At 45.4% G+C, this 17728-nt stretch overlaps 1 protein-coding gene across 2 annotated transcripts; it reads right to left on the bottom strand.

The window, feature by feature from the left end:
• Positions 1–5792: 5792 nt before the first annotated feature.
• Positions 5793–13714, bottom strand: LOC113015838 (uncharacterized). Of its 2 annotated transcripts, none has more exons than XM_080287858.1 (9): positions 13271–13714; positions 10238–10450; positions 9772–9907; positions 8761–9299; positions 7893–8209; positions 7591–7772; positions 7311–7483; positions 6805–7019; positions 5793–6666 (listed from the first exon to the last, which is right to left on the bottom strand). In XM_080287858.1, exons 1-9 carry the CDS (start codon positions 13573–13575, stop codon positions 6410–6412), a joined length of 2337 nt encoding a protein of 778 aa, XP_080143984.1. In that variant the 5' UTR covers positions 13576–13714; the 3' UTR covers positions 5793–6409. The 2 variants fall into 2 exon arrangements, with proteins under 2 accessions (XP_080143984.1, XP_080143985.1); XM_080287859.1 differs by lacking the exon at positions 5793–6666 and adding an exon at positions 7142–7211 and having other exon boundaries at positions 6854–7019.
• Positions 13715–17728: the final 4014 nt, after the last annotated feature.

The following is a 17728-nucleotide window of genomic DNA, read 5'->3' as shown; positions in this document are numbered from 1 at the left end:
CTGATTCTTCCCCCACAATAAAGCAAAGTTTACCCTTGGTAGGACAAAACAAAACAAAACAAAAAAGACTTAGGTGAGGTTCAGCTGTTAATCTACAACCCAAAAACGATTGCAATCAAACTTAGAACGAATATGCGCTTAAAAACGCCCAGTTATGGTAACATAAGTCCCACATAAATTCGAGCTCAAAATTTTATCTGTCTCTTATCAGTGACTCAATTACTGGTCGGTTATGTTGAAGCAGAGGCAGTCTTATGGAGTGTCTTAATGGTTAACCTGTTGTTTAACCAACTCACTGGTGATGAGCATCCTCTGCTGTTTCCTTCGGCAGATTCTTGTAGAATTTTTCGGCTTCTTGAGGTGTTGAGAAGAGGTGGATCTTCCCACCGTACAGGATCCTGAGTCTGCATGGGTTGTGCTGGAATCCACGGAAGGCATTGATATCAATAAACAGTTTGACAACCGGGTGAAATCCCCGTCGGATCCGAACCGTCTCCGCAGACAGATCCTGTGCAAATGTGATCTTGGCCCCATCATGTGTAATTTGTTGTTTTCTTGCTTCCCGATATACCAGTTCCTTCTCTTGGAATTTTAAGAAACGAATAAGCACCGCTCTGCTCTGGTTTGGTTTCCCGGAGGCAAGCGTGCGATGCACTCGCTCCAGTGTGAATGACTTGTCGGGCGCTAGCCCCAGCCACTTAGGTAGCATGATGTTAATAAAGTCGAAGAGTGATTGTTGCCCCTCTGCTCCCTCTTTTATGCCAAAGATGCGCAGGTTCTTTCGTCGTCCGCGGTTTTCCAAATCATCTGTTTTGGCTTCAAGAAGTGCGATTCGTTTGATAGCCGAGTTCAGTGACGTTTCTGTTTTCTCAAGTGTGCTTTCAACTTCGGCAATGCGGGCTTCGGCCTCTTCGATATGAGCCCCCTGGTTCAATATGTCTTGCTTTACCTCCGAGACTTTACCCTCCAGTGCAGTCACTGCGCTCGCCATCCCAGTCAGTCTTATATCGATGCTGTCCAACTTGGCTCCAAAATCCGACCGGAGTGATTTGAGTTCATCCAAAACCTCGGCTATGCTAGCCATGTTAGCATCTGTGTCGGACGTTGATGGTATAGCGCCTGTCTTGCATCTTCGGGTAAAGATGTCACACTGTTTCACAGATGAAGCTTTTGACATGTCAGTGCCGTATATTCCAGACCACACTAACAGCATATGCAAGGGTTTTTTATAGAAAGTTTGTACACTGTCCTGAGAGCGACCTCGCTAAGCTGCCATCTTAATGCTTGGCCACGTGACCCCCTGTCCTGCTTTCTTTGCTAGTATTGCAGTTAATTTGTCGAGTAAGTAGTAATGAAAATGACATTAGAACTTTTTTAAATAATGTATTAGAATGTTTGGAACAAATTCATTGCCACTAGGTGTGAATGTGCAAGTGAATGTGAGTGTGAATGGTTGTCTGTCCTTGTGTGTTGGCCCTGCAACAGACTGGCGACCTGTCCAGGGTGTACCCTGCCTCTCGCCCTATGACAGCTGGGATAGGCTCCAGCGCCCCCCGCGACCCTGAAAAAGGATAAGCGGAAGCGAATGGATGGATGGATGGATGGAACAAATTCAAAGAGAAGCTACAGATTCTTTTGTTCGTCAGAGGCTCCATAGAGAACTTGGTGATCACATTCAAACCTTATCTGGAATTTTGTCCATCTCAAGATTTGTTGACGATGCAAGAAATAGAGAAGCAGTGAATACATTACAGTCCTAAAATGGATGGCTAATTTTTTTACTGACTGCTTATGAAACCAGACAAGGAACTACATCTGAGAACAGACTTGTCTTGCTACCTCCACCTCTCATGACTTGCTCTCAAGGTCGACCGCGATACAGCATTTCAAGAGAGCAAATATCTCATTTAGTATCTCTTGGAATGAACTGGCAAAGCATTGCAACATGCTTAGGGGTTAGCTCCCGTACTCTGTACAGGCACAGAGAGGACCTTGGCATTGAGCCACTGACTTATGCAACATTATCCGATGAAAACCTGAACAGGGTTGTTAGGGAAATCCTTCAGAATACCACAAATGCAGGTGAACGATATGTGCATGGCAGCTTGAGATCACATGGGTTACGAATCCAAAGGTGGCGTGTAAGACAAAGTCTACAAGAAATTGACCCCTTTGGACGTTCCCTCAGAAGACGCAATGCAATACGTCAACGACTGTACAGTGTTCCTTTCCCCAATCAGTGATGGTGAGAAAATTCTAACAGAAAAACAGTCCTGATTCTAAGTCTATAGCGAAATGGATTATCTAAAGCAAAATAACTCATTGTTTTATTTACTCAAACGTGTGCATATCCTTGACCATGTCATAGTTTCCCCATACATAACTTATACTTATTTCATTTTTCTATAGGCATATAGATGGAAACCACAAACTTGTGAGATGGAGGATGGTGTTCCATGGCTGTGTGGATGGTTTCAGTAGAACCATCATCTACCTTGCGTGTTTAGATAACAACAGGGCATCAAGTGTTTTGTCACTGTTCATGGTTGGTGTTCAGAACTTTGGAATGCCATCCAGCGTGAGATGTGATCATGGACTAGAAAACACTGGTGTTGCCCGTTTCATGCTTTACAGGCAAGGACTGAACAGGCATAGTGTTATCACTGGCAGGTCTGTGCATAATCAAAGAATTGAGCGATTATGGGCAGAATTAAATCGAGTGGCCTCATATCATTTTGTTAATCTTTTCAATTTTATGGAGGAGCATGGTGTATTAGATTCACTTAATGAGGTCCATTTATTTTGTCTTCATTATATATATTTGCCACGTATTCAAAGAGCTGCCACAGAATTTCAGAACCAGTGGAATAACCATGGACTTTCAACACAAGGAGGGCAAACCCCTCTTCAGCTGTGGCAAAGGGGCATTATCAGTACCGGGCTGTGGTCGACTCCTTTGTCACGTGGTGTGAGCAGAATCATCTGCAGCTCAACGTGGCAAAGACCAAGGAACTGATCGTGGACTTCAGGAAGACCAGGAAACACTTGACCCCTGTTTCAATCCAGGGGGTCAGTGTTGACATTGTGGAGGACTATAAATACCTTGGAGTACACATTGACAATAAACTGGACTGGGCTAAAAACACCACAGCACTTTACAGGAAGGGCCAGAGTCGTCTCTATTTTTTGAGGCGACTGAGGTCCTTCAACATCTGCCAGAAAATGCTGAGGATTTTCTATGAGTCTGTGGTGGCCAGTGCGATCCTCTATGCTGTTGCATGCTGGGGGAGCAGGCTGAGGGTCGCAGATGCCAACAGACTTAATAAACTGATCCGTAAGGCCAGCAATGTTGTGGGGATGGAGCTGGACTCCCTCAAGGTGGTGTCGGAGAGGCGGATGCTGTCCAAGATAAAGACAATGTTGGATAACACCTCCCACCCACTCCATGACATGTTGGTCAGTCACAGGAGCACGTTCAGTGAGAGACTGAGATTACCGAAAAGCACCACTGAACGACACAGGAAATCATTCCTGCCTGTGGCCATCTCCCTGTACAACGCATCCACTTAACACACTGTTTGCTGCTACAGCTACACTTGTTTCTTTTCCAAATATTTATTTATAAGTGACTTATGTATGTATGTATGTATATATATATGTATATATTGTACTATTCTTAGTTAGCGTATTGTCTGTCTTGTCTTAATGTTGGTTTAAAATGGAGCACTGTAACAAAAAATAATTTCCCCCAGGGATCAATAAAGTATTCTGATTCTGATTCTGATTCTCAACAATGCAGGAATACATAACCCAAATATGAATGGTATTTGTGAAAATGACTTTGTTTTTTTTTTTTGTTTTTTTTTTGTTTTTTTGCCTGTCCCATTTGGTTCTTTAGCCATCAGAATTGTTGTCTGAAGACCAACAAGGATACCCAATGGATTTACTTTGCCAAATGGATCATCGTGGCATTGCCGTATTGGTCCATTTGGTCGATCTTTGTTTTTATTATTTATTATATTTTATTTTCAGATGTTACAGACGGGACAGACATGAGTGAGGGATAGGAAAGGAAGAAAGAAAGAGGAAGGAAAGGAAAAACAGAAGGGGAGAGGGACAGTGAGAAAGGGGGGGAGAAAAAAAAAATCTCCTGGATCACCTGTTGAGAGAAAAATAGAAAACAAGCAAAAAAAACAAAGCAACATACTAAACACAACACCATCGCATTAATCTAGCTAAGTGTAAACAGCAGTAAATACTAAATATTCAATGTTGTTGTGCAGCACGCAGGACAGATGTGCTTCGAAGTAGCGGCCAAGAAAGGTGTAATTTGGGTCTACGAGCAGTGAACACCCGTGTGTGCATACCTGTGTGGATCAGCATGCTTGTATTCCAAAGGTTTCTCCATGTAACGATCTGCTAGGGAGTGTGGGGGGGCCACAGCCCCGTCCTCCAGGGTGTGAAGCGGGTATGGAGGAGGTCAAACTCTCGACATCCAGAGGCCCCCAGAACACAAGAGACCATGGAAGACCAACAGAGGGGCAGCCGCGCCACTGTTCCAGTAAGAGCTGAGGAGAGTCCCAGATGAGGGTTCACTCAGCAGCCGCGGAGCAGAAGCCAGGGGGAGTTGCAGTGACGCGCCCATGAGCTCCGCCGGCCCCCAGCTGAGTGACCGAGCCCCAGGCCGAGAGGCCGGGGGCACCCCACCTCCGAAGGGGCCCGAGCGAGCCCCAGGCTCCAGGCCCCGATAAGCGGCCGCCAAGGAGTGAGCCGGTGTGTACCTGGACACCCACCCCCAGACACAAAGAACCACCAACGCACCGACACCTGAGGGAGTCCGCCACCGGCAGGGGAAGTGGTGGTGGGTGGAGATAGGCCTCCAAACCTTGGAGGGCCTGAGGTGTCCCCAGAGAGGTGGCGTCTGATACCCAACCTGACATATAGACACAGACATACAGGCACACACAGACACAAACATCCATTCCCACCCTCATGCTCTCATGTGCACTTACTCCACACTCAACCAACGTGGAGACAGACATAAAGAGACGCTGTACACACGATCACACTCCCCAAGCGTACTCTACAAACCGGGTCTAGGTACCCTTGCCCCTGGAGGGGGGAACTGCACCCAGACCCAGGTGGTGTTACCCTTTTCCCTGCGGTGGGGAGAGGCACCCTCCTCCGCACCCTGGTGACATACCCCTACTCCAAGGCCTGCATGTGTGGGTGGTTGTGGTGGAGCGGGAAGAGGGAGGCAGCTGGAGATGGGGAGGGAAGGAAGGGAGGGGCAGGTAACCCCTCCCTGGGGCCAGCTCCCCCAAAATGACTTTGGTATTGATGAATGCAGACCACTGCCAGAGCTGGAGACAAACAATAATGTCGTTGTTCCATCAATTAACATTTCCATCAGTGACACCATGATGGTTACACTTCAACAGACCTTTGATCCATTTGAAGATGATGGCAATAACGGTATAGATTTATTTTGCAACCTTGTTCGTTTTCTTGAGAGACAATCCTAAAATATCAACAAGGCCTCTGGAGAAATTTCATTTACTGTAATTGTGGTTGTGCAGCTTAAAAAGAATACAGTGCCAAGACTGTTGTTAGTTCAGTATTATTAGAAGTTTAGTCACAGCTTTAAATTTCAAGAATGCTACTATCAACCTTTACATGCATGTTTACGGTTTGTATACAATTTTAAAGAATTTCTGAGTTGTATTATGTGAGTCTGTTGAGATTTTACAACCATGTTTTGTTTTAAAACACCTTGTTAAAAGAAAAAATAAATTTGTGCAACCACATTTTATTGAGGTTTTTGGTCATCACAATCACCAGATGTATTGTCTTGGAACAAGATGACTCAAACTGATAACATTAACATTAATACAGTCAGTAAATACATCAAACATGGATCACTGATCAAATAGAATAGAAATGTCAGATAAACAATATTGAAGAACACCAGAGAATAAAAGCAACAAACAAGTACAAAGCTAGAAAACAAAAATAATCACAATGCACATAAATTAATGCAATGAAAAAATTATTATTGAATTATGTTAGTATATATAACTATTGTATACTTGTAGAATGGTACCCTGACAAGCAAAAAGACTTGAAGCAAATGAACATTTGTTAAAAGGTCAATGCAAAAACAGAGCCTCCAATCACATAATAGGTGGGTGACATATGAAATATGGCAACATAAAGTAAATTCAGCTTGGTCTCAAGTGTGTTAATTGGTGTTTTAGGTGGAACATTTTGAACATGTGTTTGATTTCTGGGAAAGAAAATGCAATGATATTCAAACCCCCCCCCCCCCCTCTTAGAATTACTTAATGGTTGACACTCATTAATTTAACTGAGTGCAAAACTCAGATTAGCATACTAACCTGACCAGGAATTAAGCTATTCCAAAACCATGTGTATTACCTAATGCAAAGTCCATATTCTCCTGAAAGTCTTTGTAAGAGGTATGAAGTGGTAACTTTAAACAATTGATGCACGTGTTTGCAATGGGTAGTTTAGACATGGTTTGTGCATCAGGCTCTTGGTGAAGAAATTCAATGGACGGTTGTGGAGAGAAGCCAATTGGTGGAACAGTGTTGGCTCCAGTGGCGAAGGCAAGAATTGTCCCCAGCTTCTGTGTTCCGTCTTGATCTAAAGGAAAAGCAATACTGTCAAAAATGGCATTAAAGACAAAAAAAACACAGCAAGCATTTCTACTTTTAACTGATTCAATGAAAAGATGCACTGCATTATAAATTGAACACACAATGCTTAAAACGCTAAATTTACCTTCTGCATCTGTTAGGTAGTCTCTCCAGAAACTAATGACAACTGCTTCAGCATGCCTTTTATTGCTCCCAGCTGGAGAAAGGCGGATGGTAAAGAGGCTGTCAAGAAGGTCAGCTGTAAGCACTGAAGGTGACCAGCATAGAAGGGTGCGAAAACTCTCTGGGTGAGCTTGGATTTTGTCCAGCACCTCAAGTGTCCGTAGTCCATCCTGAAATCTAAATGATAATCAGAATTACCTTTAAAATCACAAATCACATCAAAAATGAATGGATCCAAGAAGTATAATCTAAAACATAAGAATATATATAAACAATAATTTTCACTTCAGATTATTCACATCATCAAAAGTGTATATCCCAAATCTGCATTTTTCATGTGATGCTGTCACCTTTGGAGGCATGGTGTACCTACACATAAAGAAATGTCACACAAAATTCCCAGAATACAAGGCAATCAGCATGGGTTTGAGTTACTTATTGGACAACAATAAATACATACATACATACCTTTCAAATGGACCACGGACTCTGTGTATTACTTGGAACATGATAATGTCATGTATAAGCAGATCCTTGTCTTCCAGCCTCCGTAGCGGCCTCAGGCAGCCAGCATTGGCTAAGTATTCCTGAAGTGGCTCAGTTGCTACTATCAGATCTTCAAAGGATTTACACTCTTTAACCTTCAAATAAAAAAATAAAAAATTTATGGGCCCCAATTAATACATGGAGTAGAACGAAATGCACACAATACTAAAACATTATCCAACAACTGACAAATAAGTTTTACCCTTTTAATTTTATCACGCAGATCACTATCGGCAACATCTTCTAAAACTGGTTTAGCCAAATCTGGGCCATCAACAAGGCAAGAGAAGAGTGTTGGGGACAGAAAGCCTGCTGGTGGACCACCATGTACAAGGCTTACTGCAATGGCTCTGCCTGCAATGAAGTACCTGTCCTCCTTCATGGCTAGAAATAATGAAAAACATTACATGTCAATAGATGCATGAAAGCGCTTGACAAGAACTTCATAAAAATGATTTTTTTATTGCATTACTCCAGGGATATCAGCCTAAAATAAATACATACCAGCACTATCAAGCGCCAAGTTCATTTTGCCTTCTTCACCCTCAAACATTGGAGACAGTGGCAAAGCTTCGATCAGAAGTCTTAGAAATTCTCTTCTTGGTCCACCCAAGTCAACAGCCTCTTCAGGTACTCCCATATCGTCAGAAAACCTGACAGAAATTGTGTGGCATGGATCATATGTCGCTCGTTTAAAACCTCTAATTGCTCCATCCAGGACTGTTGATCTATTAATGTTGAACTTGCATTTCTTCTGTTGGTTTACTTTTGCAGAAAGTTCCTCCAAAATATCTTTTGCTGATACCAAACAACTTGAAGTCCTGTAGGATAAAAAAAAAGAAAAGAAAAAAAAGAAAAAATATTGAAATGAACATCAGTAAAAACATTCAGATACAAGGGCTACAAGGACATACAAAGTTTTGTCAAAATCAGAATCAGCATACTTTATTAATCCCTAAAGGAAATTATCATAATCATAAGCAAAATGTACAAAGGAGTATATTGCTCAGTGGCTTTTTATATTGTTTATATGTTTTGGAGAACTAGAAAGCACTAGAGCAAAGAAAAATAGTTTCAATGCACAATAAGTAAATAACAATAAGTAAATTTCATTTCATTGTCAGATAGGCTCTGTTAAAAATTCGCTGCCTATTTCAAATAAAATAAAATTTGCCAGCATTACAGCATTATCATTTGACTCTGTAGACATTATTCAAAAACCGTTTTGTTAACAGCAAATATAAATATCATATATGCTTATAAATATCTGAGGATGGATTACACTCCTTCACAACACTGGTTACAGTATTGGATTGCAACAAATATGGTGTGTTTAATTGGCTACTGTAAAACATTTGTATTTGAAACTAACCTTTCGCTCTGCAGGCTTGCTAGTATAGCCTGGTTAAGTTCCTCATCATCAGAAGACATGTCAGATAGTGGAGTCATGATTGAAAGGTAGTTATCGTAGTTTACAGATTGACTGTGTGTTGATGTAGAGGGTAATGCTGAACAATGATTCTCTGGATTCCTGGTCTGGTAGGGTGAGCTTGAGGTATTTCGGCACGTCAGGACCAGAACTGGATCGCTTAAAGATGCAGATGATGAGGTAGAAGGCTGACTAGTGGAAGGGTAGATTTCCAATGAAGACACTGGTAACTGGCTGAAGGAAATGTTTGTTGAAGCGCTGCTGTACTTGTGTGAGATACTACTTTCATGGGTCAAGGCAGGAGTTTCCGTTAATAATGTTCCATTACAAACTGATGAGGCAGGAGATCGCGTCGGAGCAGAGATTGGTTGGAAGGCAGCTGTTGAACTGGCAAAACTGTCTGAAGATGATGAGCGCAGCTGCCTTGATGAAACAGGGTTTTCTTCACAGTTTTCCTCACTGCTGTAGCTTGTAATATCATCCTTAGAAATAAAATAATAATTATAATAATTCACATATATTGAATTTGAACATTAAATACCATATATCCAACCTCTTCTGCTTATTCTTATCAGAGGTGGGGTGGTTGGAGCCTATCCCAGCTACCATAGGGTGAGAAATTTCAAGAGTTAATAGATCTTTCACACAATTACTTTTACATACTAGGCAGACAAAATTGTAACACATCTCCTGAACAGCAGTAGTCTTACGTTCTATAATTCACAAACAGTCCAACAGAGCAGCTTTAAATTTAGTCAATACCAGAGCTTAGGATTAACATTTTAAAAAAGGAACATTAACTTGGTACTATTCTATCCAACTACAAAAGGTGAAAGGCAAGTTTTAAAAGAACAGAGATGAGAAAGTTCAAAGGTTGTTTATGCACCAATTTTTGGTCTTCATATTATTACTGTACAGTGCTAGGTAGATTCATTCAAAAGTCAAATAACGTACCAAAATTGGTTTTGATGGTCTGATGTATAGGGCTTTCAATTTATAAATTTTATGTATGAGATTTGCATCCAGCTCCTGTCCTGCTCGCAGTTTGGGCGCAATCAGTCTGTTGCCACACGCCATCAGAAACTCCAGGCTGGAAAACAGTTAAGTTGTAAAATGTTTAAAATCCAAAACAGCAAAAATGTTCCAATAACTGTTTTAGAGCTAATCTTGTTTTCCTCTTTGAATCAGACTTAAACCAGTAGTAACAGAAGTAAACTTTATACAAATGTCAAAAAAGTATGCCAAAAATGGAGTGTTCAAGAAAGGATAACTGATTTGGTTCTTTTAGTTTAGTTTACTGATTCATGTCTACCTGTTCTCTGACTTAAATCGTTATGTAAAGCTTTGAAATACCTAGATATCGAAAAGACTACTGACAAAAGCTGTGTCGCATTAGGTTTCGACTGCTAGCACAACCTACCTTACATCAATAGAAAGTTTATCTCCAAAGGCGTCCCTTATTTGTTCAGAGACAGTTTTCTGGTCCCAGGATTTTTGGAATTCAAATCCATTCAATATATGCCCTTGTTCATGTAAATGTTGTTTTGTGCGATGCTTGACAACAACACTGCTTGATGGCCGTGGAAGAAGGATGACATCTTTGTTGAAAGTATCATGATAATGTGTCTTGGCCCTATAAAAAAAACAAAACAGAAACTATATTCAGATTTATGTATCCTTTGTTTTATTTACCGATACTTAGACACTATCAGTTCCTTAAGAAAGTTGCTAATGTCACTTGGTAGTGACCAGCTTACACGTTAAACTGTTGCTAAGCTTTTATAAATAAAATAAAATGTTACACAGTTCATATTAAAAAAACAGTATCACAGCTAGCCATTTAGCCCACTTGAATATGTTTAAAGCTGCTCGTGCATAAGAGTTGAGTATAATAGCAAACACAAATAACAGAAACATAATTTGAAAGAAAAAAATGCATAAAGTAATAGCATGCTTATAAATTGCCTTTGAAAAAAATGGAAAATGTACGTAAAATAGAATCAAATATATGTATATATATATATATATATATATATATATATATATATATATATATATATATATATATATATATATATATATATATATATAATTTTTTTTTTTTTTTTTTTTTTTTTTTGTACATATATATACATATACATACAGTGGGGCAAAAAAGTATTTAGTCAGCCACCGATTGTGCAAGTTCCCCCACCTAAAATGATGACAGAGGTCAGTAATTTGCACCAGAGGTACACTTCAACTGTGAGAGACAGAATGTGAAAGAAAAATCCATGAATCCACATGGTAGGATTTGTAAAGAATTTATTCGTAAATCAGGGTGGAAAATAAGTATTTGGTCAATAACAAAAATACAACTCAATACTTTGTAACATAACCTTTGTTGGCAATAACAGAGGTCAAACGTTTACTATAGGTCTTTACCAGGTTTGCACACACAGTAGCTGGTATTTTGGCCCATTCCTCCATGCAGATCTTCTCGAGAGCAGTGATGTTTTGGGGCTGTCGCCGAGCAACACGGACTTTCAACTCCCGCCACAGATTTTCTATGGGGTTGAGGTCTGGAGACTGGCTAGGCCACTCCAGGACTTTCAAATGCTTCTTACGGAGCCACTCCTTTGTTGCCCGGGGGGGGGGTGTTTTGGATCATTGTCATGTTGGAAGACCCAGCCTCGTTTCATCTTCAAAGTTCTCACTGATGGAAGGAGGTTTTGGCTCAAAATCTCACGATACATGGCCCCATTCATTCTGTCTTTAACACGGATCGGTCGTCCTGTCCCCTTGGCAGAAAAACAGCCCCAAAGCATGATGTTTCCACCCCCATGCTTCACAGTAGGTATGGTGTTCTTGGGATGCAACTCAGTATTCTTCTTCCTCCAAACACGACGAGTTGAGTTTATACCAAAAAGTTCTACTTTGGTTTCATCTGACCACATGACATTCTCCCAATCCTCTGCTGTATCATCCATGTGCTCTCTGGCAAACTTCAGACGGGCCTGGACATGCACTGGCTTCAGCAGCGGAACACGTCTGGCACTGCGGGATTTGATTCCCTGCCGTTGTAGTGTGTTACTGATGGTGACCTTTGTTACTTTGGTCCCAGCTCTCTGCAGGTCATTCACCAGGTCCCCCCGTGTGGTTCTGGGATCTTTGCTCACCGTTCTCATGATCATTTTGACCCCACGGGATGAGATCTTGCGTGGAGCCCCAGATCAAGGGAGATTATCAGTGGTCTTGTATGTCTTCCATTTTCTGATGATTGCTCCCACAGTTGATTTTTTCACACCAAGCTGCTTGCCTATTGTAGATTCACTCTTCCCAGTCTCGTGCAGGTCTACAATACTTTTCCTGGTGTCCTTCAAGAGCTCTTTGGTCTTGGCCATGGCGGAGTTTGGAGTCTGACTGTTTGAGGCTGTGGACAGGTGTCTTTTATACAGATGATGAGTTCAAACAGGTGCCATTCATACAGGTAACGAGTGGGGGACAGAAAAGCTTCTTACAGAAGACGTTACAGGTCTGTGAGAGCCAGAGATTTTCCTTGTTTGAGGTGACCAAATTCTTTTTTTCCACCCTGATTTACAAATAAATTCTTTACAAATCCTACCATGTGGATTCATGGATTTTTTTTTCACATTCTGTCTCTCACAGTTGAAGTGTAGCTCTGGTGCAAATTACTGACCTCTGTCATCATTTTAAGTGGGGGAACTTGCACAATCGGTGGCTGACTAAATACTTTTTTGCCCCACTGTGTGTGTGTGTGTGCGTGCGTGCGTGCGTGCGTGTGTGTGTGTATATATATATATATATATATATATATATATATATATATATATATATATAATTTTTTTTTTTTACTGCTCTTTAAAATGAAATACGCCTACAAAGAGGCATACAAAGAAACATTTGCTATTACTTTTTACTTTGACTAAAGAACAAAAAAGACACCGATCATATTTCTTTTTTTCTTATTTCATACACTGTAGAAACTGGACTGAAGGCATGACTTGGCATCCATGTTTATCTACCTCTACAGTGGTACAGATATTGATCCACTCACAACACAGAGTTGGATTGATGTCTTCTAGCAAGATTAAAATTCTACCCCAAAAAATAAATAAATAAATACAAAACTAAACAAAAACAACAAGAAAATTAACCCAACCTTTTATTTAGCAGGCTAATGTAGCTACCACCTCCCACATTAATAAAGAAGATTTAATAAAGTAATCTTAAAGTAAGCATCAACTTACACTCGGTTCACAAGTACAAACAGCCACTAATATTGAAATAAATGCCACGGTCTTTACTGTTTGTAATGTGGATGCTGCTGAATAAATTAGCTAGGGCTAAAAATTTATAAGGGTAAAAAAGTGCGTTGCTAAATCAGCAAAGCACATTTCGTATTTTGTATTTCGCAGTTGTATAGTTAAGTGGCAAACTGTTTTGTTCTTACCTTTTCCTTGATCTGCAGTTCCAGTTGCCAAAGTGTTTCTGGGTCTGATATCGCAAAGACTGCCCCACTCCAGTCGAACTCCGTGTAGCTACTTGACTCGTTGAAGATACCCGGGTGTTAGCTGGTCTAAAAAGTTCCCTCATCTCACTTTCCACCGTGCTGTGGGTAACACTGGGTGCAGTTGAGCCCGTCCCATCTCGATCAAGTGACGAGGACAACGATGTGACCGTTTCAGGAGATGATAAAATATTTCTTAACAACCTGACAGCTTGCTGAAGAACTCGAGTTTCTTCTCCCCCCTCCATGCTGTCAGACACTTGAAAGTGACCCGCGCGTGCTTCTCAGCCAATCACAGCGGTACAGACACCCAGCCTTCCGTTTCCATTAAACTCCTTCCGTTTCCACTATACTCTTTCATTCACATACATTATTCTCTTGCATACATATATTTTCTTCAGATATGTATGCATTCTCTTCTTACATACATATTGTAATGACCTGGCTGGGGTTGTTAGCCAGGTGCATTCTGGGTATTGTGTTGTCTCTGTGTTTTCTATCGTTCTGCTAGTTCATATGTGTTGATTTGCATGTTGTGTTAGTGTTATGTTAATGTAAGCCACAGTGAAGTTGATGTGTGTTCTGTGGAGGGGGGTGAATTGGTATAGTTGGCTGACACCGCGACTCTATGTGGTGGGAGCGTGATAGGGGTTCGGTGTCAGCAGTGTTACGTTGTGTGAAAAAGACGGCAAATAAATGACTGGTGTGAACCACTACTGCCTCCTGCTGGATCATTTGGGGATTATCAGTCTGCTGCTGAGACGCTCGGGGTCGTGCGGTGTATGAGGCACGAGCGCTCTCCATTCGCTGTGAAGTTTAGCGATAGCTGCTAGCGCCCCGCTAGCCGTTTTAGCTAGTGAGCAGTTTAGCCAGTTTAGCTCCACTAACCCACGGTCGCTACAATTGGTGTCAGAAGTGGGATTCATGAGTGTCTAGCAGACACTATGGAGCCGACCATAGGCGAATTAGAGCGCGTAATCCGAGACAACAGCTCGCTTCTGGAAAGCATGGCTGCCGAGACCCAGCGGAGAAGACCCGAGCTGGGGCGGCCAGAGGGCCACAGCGCGCCCCGGAACAGCCACCCCCTGCTCTCCCTGCGACGGGAGGGGATTCCTGGGGCCGCACCACAGCTTCCTGGCAGGACGGCTGCTAAGCTACAGCACTACACTGGGGCGACGCAGCTGGAGCCGTATCTGGCCCAAGTCACGCTGGCTGCCACTCACAACGGGTGGGGTCAAGAAGAGACTGCCACCCACCTGGCGCTTGCACTGGAGGGCCCAGCGCTCCAGGTTCTGCTGGACCTGCCCCCAGAGGAGCAGCGCGACCTCCGGGCCTTGACCACGGCGCTCGGCAGACGGTTTGGACAGAGACCACCAGCCGAACAGAGCAGGGAGGAGCTGGCTTGCCGACGCCGACGCGAGGGAGAGAGCCTGGGGTCCTTTGCTGCGGACGTCCGCCTCTATGCCCGACGGGGCTACCCGACATTCCCAGGAGCGGCACGAGAGGAGCTGGGTCTCCACGCCTTCCTGAGGGGCCTCACACCGGAGAGGCTGCGACAGCATGTCCGGCTGTCATCCCCCCGAGACCTGGAGGAGGCACTGAGGGAGGCTGAGCGGGCTGAGGAGGTGCTGCGGGGCGAGCCAGGGACCCGACGATCGGTCAGGATGGTCGAGCGAGAGATGAACGCGTCCCAGTCGGATGAGGAGGAGGAGGCCAGACGAGCCCAATCAGAGGCAGTTCCACGTCGGAGGCGCCGGACGGACTGCTGTTATCGGTGCGGGGAACCTGGTCACCTTGCCCGGAACTGTCCCGCACCTAGTCCTCGGAGCCGAGTGACATCACCGACGGGAAACGGCCACGGGGTGGGACAGTGAGGGAACCCCCACCCCAATCGTTAAACCCTCTCCATGACACTCATCCCGTGGTGGGCCGCTGTGGGTCCACCCGTGGACTGTACCTGGACTGTATAGTTGATGGACGGTCTTGCCGGGCCCTGGTAGACACGGGGTCCACCATCTGCTTGCTGCGAAGGGGGGTGCTCCCGGAGACGGGTGGCTCATTGCCAAAAGACTGGACCCCTACTCACACAGCGTTGTACACTGTCACAGGAGAAAAGACTGTGATGCCGGGGAAAAAGACTCTGCAGGTGGTGGTGGGAACGAACAGTGTGAACCATGAGTTCTGGCTTGCCGACATAACAGACGAGTGCATTGTTGGACTGGACTTGCTGGCCCACTGGGGGGCACGGGTCGATGTACCGGGAGTTGCCATCCACCTTGGTGCTGAGACCGTGCAGCTTCAAGTGGGCCGCGGTAGCCAGGGACAGACCCCCACCCCACCAGCACCCCCAAAGCCCTTACGCCCCGCAGCTCCATGCCACAGCCAGGGGCCGAGGGCGGCAGGGGTGCGGAAGAGGACCCAGGGGGTGGACGTAAGCAGGGCCAACATCCCGCAGCCAGAGTCGCCGCCTAGCTCGGCAGTCTCCCCGTCACCTGAGACTGTCGCGGCAGTAGAGGAGCTTGGGCGGCGAAGTGGGGTGCACCTCAGTGCGACACAGCAGCAGCAGTTGCAGAGCCTCTTGGCAGAGTTTATGGACACTTTTGCCGCCAGGGAAGAGGACTGCACAAGGACGGGCCTGGTGCAACACACTATAGACACTGGAGCAGCTGCTCCAATCCGGCTGCGGCCCCACCGCCTGCCCCTCGCCAAACGCCAAGCTGCCGAGGGACTGATAAAAGAGATGGCAGCTAATGGCGTCATTGAACCCTCGGATAGTCCATGGGCCGCACCTATGGTTATGGTGCGGAAGAAAACAGGGGGGTGGCGCCCTTGTGTGGACTACAGGCGTCTGAACGCGGTCACCCGCAAGGACTCTTACCCGTTACCTCGCATCGATGACGCACTGGATTACATCGCTGGGTCCAGTTGGTTCAGCTCGCTAGACCTCCGCAGTGGGTACTGGCAGGTGGAGCTCGCTGCCGAGGCGCGGCCCAAGACTGCATTCACCATAGGGCAAGGACTGTGGCAGTTTAAGGTGATGCCTTTTGGACTATGCAATGCACCAGCCACGTTTGAAAGGTTAATGGAAAGGGTCCTCAAAGACATTCCCCGTGCCCGCTGCGTGGTCTATTTGGATGACTTGCTGACTCATGCTAAGGACTTTGAACAGGCCGTGGCCAACCTACGAGAGGTTCTGACTGCCATCCGCGGGGCCGGACTAAAGCTGAACCCGGCCAAGTGCAACCTTCTTGCTCGCCAGGTGAAGTTCCTGGGACATGTGGTGAGCGAACAGGGGGTGGCTACTGACCCCGAGAAGGTGGTTGCTGTGGGGGACTGGCCTACCCCATCGAACGTCGCCGAGCTACGAAGCTTCCTGGGGCTGGCCTCCTATTACAGGAGGTTTGTAAAAGACTTTGCCACCGTCGCTAGCCCCTTGCATCAGTTGACAAACAAGGGTCAGCGGTTTGGTTGGACGGAGGGCTGTGCAACGGCTTTCGAGCAGCTGAAAACTGCCCTTGTGAGTGCCCTGGTCTTGGCGTATCCTGACCCCAGCCAGCCTTTCATTTTGGACACCGACGCCAGCAACGTGGGGGTCGGAGCGGTGCTCTCCCAGAGGGGAGAGGCGGAGGAGCGAGTGGTGGCATACTACAGCTGCAGCCTCAGCCGGGCCGAGAGGAATTACTGTGTTACCCGGCGTGAGCTGTTGGCTGTGGTCCTGGCGGTTCGTCACTTCCGACCTTACCTCCTGGGCACTAAGTTCCTGCTCAGGACAGACCACGCCAGCCTAACCTGGATGCTGAACTTTCGCCAGCCAGAGGGTCAGGTGGCCCGGTGGCTGGAAATACTACAAGAGTACGACTTTGAGGCCCAGCACCGACCAGGGCGGCAACACGCCAACGCTGACGCCCTGTCCAGGCGCCCCTGTTCTGCGGATGAGTGCCGGTACTGCAGGCGCATGGAGGAGCTGGACCGGGGTCCGACATCGGCAGCAGCAGAACCTGAGGGTGTGGGTGAAGGGCAGGAACCTTTCACCGCGGCGGAGCTACAGCAGCACCAGGTGAGCGATCCAGCGCTGGAGATGGTGAGGGACTGGATGGAGGCAGGGACACGGCCAGACTGGTCCGCCGTGTCTTCCCAAGGGCCCGAGACAAAGTCGCTGTACTCCCAGTGGAACAGCCTGGAGCTCCATGGCGGTGTAATCTACCGGCGGTGGCGAGCGCCAGACGGGGGAGGCGACATACTCCAGCTCCTGGTTCCCCGGGCCTTGCGGCCTGAGGTCCTCCGCTGGGTCCATGGGGCTGCAGGTACTGGCCATTTTGGGAATGGCAAGACGTTGCGACGGCTGAGACGGCGGTTCTACTGGCCGGGGTGTCGTCAGGACGTGGAGATCCACGTCCACTG

This window comes from Astatotilapia calliptera, chromosome 13, assembly GCF_964374335.1.
Source record: "Astatotilapia calliptera chromosome 13, fAstCal68.1, whole genome shotgun sequence".
In the NCBI taxonomy this organism is placed as follows: Eukaryota; Metazoa; Chordata; class Actinopteri; order Cichliformes; family Cichlidae; genus Astatotilapia; species Astatotilapia calliptera.
The sequence above is the reverse complement of the archived record's forward strand: the minus strand, read 5'-3'. Positions and strand labels throughout refer to the sequence as shown.

Excerpts from the sequence above, each read along its gene's own strand:
- LOC113015838 (XM_080287858.1), bottom strand. The coding sequence starts at position 13,575 with ATGGAGGGGGGAGAAGAAACTCGAGTTCTTCAGCAAGCTGTCAGGTTG. Across the intron at positions 9,300-9,771 it reads GACCATCAAAACCAATTTTG|GATGATATTACAAGCTACAG; the intron begins GTACGTTATTTG and ends TTTATTTCTAAG. Across the intron at positions 7,484-7,590 it reads TGCGTGATAAAATTAAAAGG|GTTAAAGAGTGTAAATCCTT; the intron begins GTAAAACTTATT and ends TTTTATTTGAAG.